The following is a 7618-nucleotide window of genomic DNA, read 5'->3' as shown; positions in this document are numbered from 1 at the left end:
GGGGAGTGACATTTTAAAACTAGTGAATTCCATGTTAAGGCCATCGGGCTATAGGCTCCCGAGGTGGAATATGAGGTGCTGCTCCTCCAGTTTACAGGTGGCATCATTGTGACACTGGAGGCGGCCCAGGGAGTGGGAGATGGAGTTAAAATGGTTGGCGACTGGAAGGTGTTGTCACTTGTCACATACAGAACACAGATGCTCTAGAAACTGTCTCCAAGTCTACGCTTGGTCTCACTGGCGTAGAGGAGGCCACATCGGGAGCAGTGGATACAGTACACCAAGTTGACAGACGTGCAGGTGAACCACTGTCTGGTATGGAAGGTTTGTTTCGTGCCTTGAATGGAGGTGAGGAGGTAGGTGTAGGGGCAGGTGTAGCACTTCCTGCGGTTGCAGGGAAAGGAGTCGACTGTGGTGGGGTTAGCGGGGAGTGTGGAGAGGACGAGGGAGTCGCTGAGAGAGCAATCCCTGCGAAAAGTAGATAGGGGTGGGGAGGGAAATATCTCTTTGGTTTTAGGGTCGGAATGTAGGTAGAGGAAGTGGTGAAGAATGATACATTGGATGCAGGGGTTGGTGGGGTGATACATGAGGACCAGGGAGATTCTGTCTTTATTTTTGTTGGGGGAAAGGGGTGTGAGGGCAGAAATGCGGGGAATGCAAGAGATGCAGTTGACGGCATTTTTGATCACCAGAGGGAAAGTTACGGTCCTCGAAACAGGAGGACATCTGGGATGTGCGGGAGTGGAACGTCCCACCTTGGGAGCAGACGCAGCGGAGGTGGAGGAATTAGGAGGTTGGGTTTGCTTTCTTGCAGGAGGGTGGGTGAGAGGAGGTGGAGTCTAGGTAGCTGTGGGAGTCGGTGGGCTTGAAATAGATGTCGGTTTCGAGGCGGTCACCAGAGACGTAGACAGAGAGGTCCAGGAAGGAGAGGAGGTATTGGAAATGGTCCAGGTGAATTTGAGGTTGGGGTGAAAGGTGCTAATAAAGTTGATGAACTGTTCAAGCTCCTCGTGGGAGCATGAGGCAGCGCCAATACAGTCATTGATGTAGCAAAGGAAAATGTGGGGGATAGTACTGGTGTAACAGTGGAAAAGGGACTGTTCCACGTATCCTACAAAGGGGCAGGCATAGCTTGGGCCCAAACGGGTGGCCATGGCCATCCCCTTATCTATCTGCCTTCTAAATTACTTGCTGCACCTGCATGTTAACCTTTTATGTCTCATGCAGCAGAAAGGCCATATGCATCAGTGTTTCACTTTTTTGGGAGTCTGTTTAAATAATAGTCTGCCTTTTGATTCTTCCTACCAAAGTATACAATCTCACGTTAAACTCAACCTGACAAATTTTTGTCCACTCACTCAACCTATCTATATCCCCACGCAGATTCCTTATGTCCTCATCATAATATGTGCCCTGAGCTATTTTTGTATCAACAGCAAGTTTGGTTGCTTTACACTTGAAGTCATTAATATTGCAAGTAATCAAGGCCCTAGTACTCATCTTCACAGCATTCCACTAGTTATGTCTTTCCAACCGGAAAAAGATCCATTAATCCTGACTCTATATCTTCTGTGTTAATCAATTATCAATCCATGCTATTACATTACTCTTAATGCCCTTAGTTCCCATCTTGTGCAATAAGCTTTTATGTGGTACCTTATCAAATGTCTCCCTTTCACAAAACTTCTGTTTGATTGTGTTAAACTTTGAATGGATACTCTCCTTAACTGCCTTGGTTATTCTTGAGACTTTCTTTTCGACCGTTTGAAGTTCTTAAGGATCACTGGACCCAAAACTTTTATTCTGCTTTCTCTCCACAGATGCTGCCAGACCTGTGGGTTTTTCTACCAATTTCCGTTTTTATATCCCATGAGTCAGAACCAATCTGCAAACCACCCATTTACCTCCTTGAACTTATTTTTCCTGTGCTATTTTATTCGAGACTCAGGTAGTAACCCTGACAGTATTACCTCCGTGGTTCTGCTTTTCAATTTAGTCCCTAGCTGCTCGTAATGCCGGTCAGTTTAGCTCAGTTGGGAGGACGGCTGGTTTACAATTAAGAGCGACACTAACAGCATTACCACACCAGCTGAGGTTACAATGAAGGATTTTTCTTCTCAACATCTCCACTCACCTGAGGCACAGTGACCCTCAGGTTACACACCACGAGCTGCCTACGGTCTGGTAAGACTATGACAACTTTACTTTTACTAGAACATTCCCTCCTAGCTCTTCCCAATCATCTTCATCGATGTGGACTGCAATAACTTGATCCTTCTCATTACACTCCAAGTTCCTTTCCAGCCTTAAAGCAATGGCCTGAATGTTGGCACCAAGTAGGCAACAGGGCCTTCAGGGCACTTTATTCCTGTGCAGACAATAATATCTCTTCCCCAACGTGTGCTATCCCTATTACTATTACATTTCTCTTCTCTCTCCATCATCTGAATGATGCACTGTGCCACAGTGTGATCAGCTCATTCATCCTCACTGCAGTCTGTCCTCTTGTCCACACTGGTAGCAAGAACCTCACACCTATCAGACAAGGCCGAGACTACTCCAAAGCTAAACTCTGGATTCCTAGACCAGGCTCACTCAAAGTCATACCCTCCAGTTCCTGACCATGAACCAAATTTAATGTAATTAATCTAAGGGGTGCGACTGCCTCCTGAAGCATAGTCTCCAAGTACCTCCTTTTCCTTGATGTGGCACCATGTCTGCAGCTCAAGACCGTAACTCAACAACTCTGAGCCGAACCAGCCAACACTTACCACAGACATAGTCTCTGCGGATTGCACCAGTGTCCAAGAGCTCCCACATGCTTCAGCTGCAACACATCATGTGCCCACCATTTAATTCCATTTAATTAATGAATTTGAATATTAAACATTTTCAAATGTGAATTTCTTAAGTTTACTCTTTACTTGTAATAAATCACCTGATATAAACCACTTGGCCAACCAAAAGAGGCATGGAAGAAATATCCATCATTCACCTACTGTGATTTCCTGCTGTATTGCAGCTTTGACGGTAGAAACATACCGAAGGGGCTCTCTACCACCAATTTTTATTAAGCTCCTGCCCTAATCACGCAGTCTGCTCTTGTCTTTATGAAGCTACTGTTCCATCTCCCTTGCTCTATTTCAGAAACACAGGCTCCTCCTGTCTTCCCCTTGTTTGGTTCCTGATGGCTGTTTCCGAGTCCTCCTGTCTCACGAATGGGGTTCTGGATTGCTAGGCCAGTGATGTCTCACTATATCATAGCTTGCCTTAATAAGCATGTGCTGCCTTATACCTCAATAGATACAGGAAGCTTTTAAAAGAAATTGACTAGGAAGATGGACTTATTTTGAGCTGAGAGGGGAGTCCAGGATGAGGAAACATAACCTTAAAATAAAAGCTGGGTCAATCAGGAAACAAGATAGGCAAAAACAGAAGTTGCTGGAAAAGCTCAGCAGGTCTGGCAGCATCCATGAAGTAAAATCAGGGTTAGCGTTTCAGCTCTGTGTTCTGAGGAAGGGCCACTGGACCCGAAACATTAATCCTGATTTTTCTTCACGGATGCTGCCAGACCTGCTGAGCTTTCCCAGCAACTTCTGTTTTTGTTCCTGATTTACAGCATCCGCAGTTCTTTCGGTTTTTAACAAGATAGATAACACTGCTTCACAGGAAATGCTGAACACTGCCCCCAGTACAAAAATCAGTGGATAGGACCTCAGTTAATAATTTTAAATGAGACATTGATATATTTTTTGCTAGAAAGGCTTTTGGTTTAACTTTGTTCTGAAAGAATTTGTTATGAAAGAATAAAAGGGTGGGTGCATTGAGTCAATGCATAATCTCACCGAATGATGGGAACAGATTGAAGGAGATAAATCACTTCCTCCCCCTTTACATGCTCTTAATAGCTGCTCATTAACAAGTGTAATGAATTTGCAGCAAGTTCTCCACAAGAGGAAAGTTTGACACTTCACACAAAGAAGTGTTCTCTATCTTCTCTCCTGCATGACTAAGTTTTTATTTTAAGAGTAAGTCTCCTGGTTGTGGGCTTCCCTGTCAGTGCAAACAGGTTCTCTCCACCTGCTTGGCTAATTCTTTCAAAATCTTGAAAGCTCCTTGTATCTATAGACAGACATGAAAAGCAAAGCACACACTATGTCTGTTTCGGCAGTTTGTTTCTTCTGGAATACGTCGTCAGCTAATAAATGAGCTACAAAGATCAGGAAGGACCCAGGTTCAATCCATGCTCAGTGCTGCAATTATGGATGAAAAAAGGGAATAAGCTCCAGAGTAGGAGGATTTGGATAGGCTTTCAACTCCTGATTGCTATATGCTGAGCTTCACTGGAAAACAGAACCCTTCTGAGTAAGCAAGAAGTTACGATGCCTTCCGCAGTCACATTGTCCATCAACCTTCTCAGCTTTGGCTTAAAATGAGAAGTGGAGCCATTTGGGTGAGGGTTACTGAAAATCAACACAGCAATACAAAACAAGAGTAACTACATTCAGGAGAGGCCAGGGTAAATGCCTTACGATTACTGTGAGATGTCCATACATCTTAAGATTTTTCACAGAAAATGGTCTCGTCATCCCAACACAAATTATCCAAAACAGAAAGACGATGTGTGAATATTACTGATATAATCTCATATTTGTATCTTGGCAGCCACAGAAACACACAGAAACACAACTCTCCTGAGCATGCCACTCATGGCCTGATCTTATTGGTTTCAAGATCTTACAGGATGCCTGGTCTCCATTCGTTTTCTGAGCAATATCCACTTTCTCCTGCCGGCCTTTAGTCCCTGTAGCCTCTTCCATCTTGTAGATTTCGGATAGACACAGCTTGGGGTTGAAGTGAAAAAACATCTTGCCCTGGGAGATGGTCAGGTTGTGCTTCTTCCAATCCCACAGTTGCTGTAGGTTCTGATTGTCCAATACATAGAAGGAGTAATTCCTGGATGTCAAATTAAAAGGAAAAATCATGTTGAAAACCACCTTATATTCTCAATAAATTTCAAATGAAACTTAAATGTCTGAATGCATTAGAAATTTTAAAGAACTAATTTAAAATAATAAGAGGTAAATTGAAAATGAATACTGCTTTGCTGGCAGTTTAGCAAACTTGTATGTGCTGGAGGCAGCTACAGAAACCAGCAACGTCCCATTGTTTGACCTTCAACTTAACATCGTAAGAAATACGAGCAGATCTAATCCATTTGGCTCCGTAAGCCTTCCATGCCTGTAAGATCAGGGCTGACTTAATTTTGGCCTTAACGCCACTTTCCTGTATACCTCCGGAATCCTCGACTTCCTAGTCAATCAAGAATCCACCTAACCAGCGTTGAATATGTTCAATGATCCTGGTCCTTGTGGAAATCAATTCCAAAGACTAATGACACTGAGATCAGAAATTCCTTCTCATCTCCATTTCACACAGAACACTTATATCTCTAAACTGTGTTCCCTTGTTCTAGATACTCCCATGAGAAGAAGCATCTTCTCAGCCTCTATCCTGTCAAACCCCCTCAGAGTCCTGTTACATTCTATTAAGATCACCACTCACTGTTCTAAAATCCAATGAGTTTAAGCTCAAAATTTCCTCAAAAGACAATCTGTTCATCCCAGGAAGCAACCTAGTGAACGTTCTCTGGCCTGCAGCCCATGCAAAAATGTCCCTCTTTAAATAGGGAGATAACATTGTCACAGTACCCAATTTCAGCCAGTGGTAGTCAGCTTTTAGTATATTCACATAATCCAAAAAGGAAGGAATTCATTAGCTGAATAACTCAGTAAATCAGGACCTCATGTGCATTCTTTCCTTGTATTGCCTCTATTTGTATCAGAGCTAAGTGCTAACTGTTCTGCTTTTGAGAATTGAGAGATGAAATCTTTATCAAGTCAGTTGTTGCTATAAAACTTTGAAGGAAAATAGTTGCAATAACAAAAATATTAATCTGCTGCACTGTACAAAAGTGTCCAACATGCAAGCAGATATATGCAACTGATCATACTGGGAGAGGTAAAGTGATCATTTCAAGTTCAATGCCCACATTACATTGTATAACAGCAAGCAGAGATGCAAGCAGTCACTGGGTATTGCTTGCTTATCATCTTTCAAGAGGGCAACAGAGTGATTGATATCAAGATTTGGGGGTCATTTAAACAAAATTAAAAGTGCTTACTAGAAAGAAAGGAAAACGATTGCTTCAAATTAGGTTGGAGGGTTTGAGCTATAGGGGGAGGTTGAATAGGCTGGGGCTATTTTCCCTGGAGGGTTGGAGGCTGAGGTGTGACCTTATAGAGGTTTATGAAATCATGAGGGGCATGGATAGGGTGAACAGCCAAGAGCTTTTTCCCTAGGGTAGGGGAGTCCAAAACTAGAGGGCTTACAGTGAGAGGAGAAAGACTTAAATGGGATCTAAGGGGCAAATTTTTCACACAGAAGGTGGTGCATATATGGAATGAACTGCCAGAGGAAGTGGTGGAGGCTGGTACAATTACAACATTTAAAAGGCATCTGGATGGGCACATGATTAGGAAGGGTGAGAGGGATATGGGCCAAATGGCTGGCAAAAGGGACTAGATTTATTTAGGATATTTGATCAGCACAGACAAATTGGACCGAAAAGTCTGTTTCTGGGCTATACATCTCTATGACTCCATGTAAAGCCACTGTACCCATGGCTTACCCAGGTTCCAGAGCTTCACCTTGGATCAACCTCAGGCTACGAAAGAATGACAGCGACACCAAAGCATAGGAGCTACGAATCTTCAGGTACCCACTGATCACCTCGATGAGGCCCAGGTTTGCTTCCAACTCTGCTGCAATGTTAGCTGAAAAGGCACATAAGAAATTAGGATTTTCTCGACTTCACAGTGCTACCACCACACAAACAACAGGAGTGCAAGTTGGTATAGGTTATACAGCAGCACTAAAGCTGTGGGACTTCAGAGGAACATAGCAGAGTAGAATTTCCCAAACTTTATTCATAGAGAAAGTAGGTTCTCCTATAAACTTGAGACAAAAGAAAAGAATGTAAGGAACTAGAAGCACAACGAGGGAGAGCAGTAAGACAACAAAACAGTCCTCATTCGGATTCAGTGTTGCAGGGAGCAGGTGGAAAAGAGAACATGAGAAATAATAGGTGGAGAAATAAAACAGAAAAAGGGAGCAAAGGCCTGGAGAGAGCAAGAAAGAAAGTGATTGATATTGTGAACTTAGAGGCTGGTGGCTTGCACGCCAAAAGATTTGGAGAACATTGCATTCTACAGATTGACTCAATTAGATGAGAAAAGAGGGAGAGGGGGCAGGGGAGGGGCAGGGAAGGGAGAGGGGAGAGGGCAGGGGCAGAGGGCAGGGGGAGGGAGGGGGCGGGGGGAGAGGGAGAGGGAGAGGGAGAGGGCGGGGGGAGAGGGAGGGGGAGAGGGCAGGGGGAGAGGGAGAGGGAGAGGGAGAGCGCGCAGGTGGAGAGACAGAGCGCGCAGGTGGAGAGACAGAGCGCGCAGGTGGAGAGACAGAGCGCGCAGGTGGAGAGACAGAGCGCGCAGGTGGAGAGACAGAGCGCGCAGGTGGAGAGACAGAGCGCGCAGGTGGAGAGACAGAGCGCGCAGGTGGA

General features: G+C 44.4%; 1 protein-coding gene across 1 annotated transcript in view; it reads right to left on the bottom strand.

Moving 5' to 3' along the window:
- The window catches only part of LOC109915409 (insulin receptor-like), a 272296-nt gene that overhangs the window by 54790 nt on the left and 209888 nt on the right, over positions 1-7618 (bottom strand). The window contains exons 5-6 of the mRNA XM_048613938.1: positions 6692-6836; positions 4742-4956 (exon numbers count right to left, since the gene is read on the bottom strand). Of these exons, the coding sequence (XP_048469895.1) occupies positions 4742-4956; positions 6692-6836 (360 nt within the window). The remainder of the gene's footprint in view (positions 1-4741; positions 4957-6691; positions 6837-7618) is intronic.

The sequence above is a fragment of the Rhincodon typus genome, chromosome 29 (genome assembly GCF_021869965.1).
Source record: "Rhincodon typus isolate 14 chromosome 29, sRhiTyp1.1, whole genome shotgun sequence".
NCBI lineage: Eukaryota > Metazoa > Chordata > Chondrichthyes > Orectolobiformes > Rhincodontidae > Rhincodon > Rhincodon typus.
Note: the sequence above shows the minus strand (reverse complement) of the source record. Positions and strands in the feature narration are given on the sequence as shown.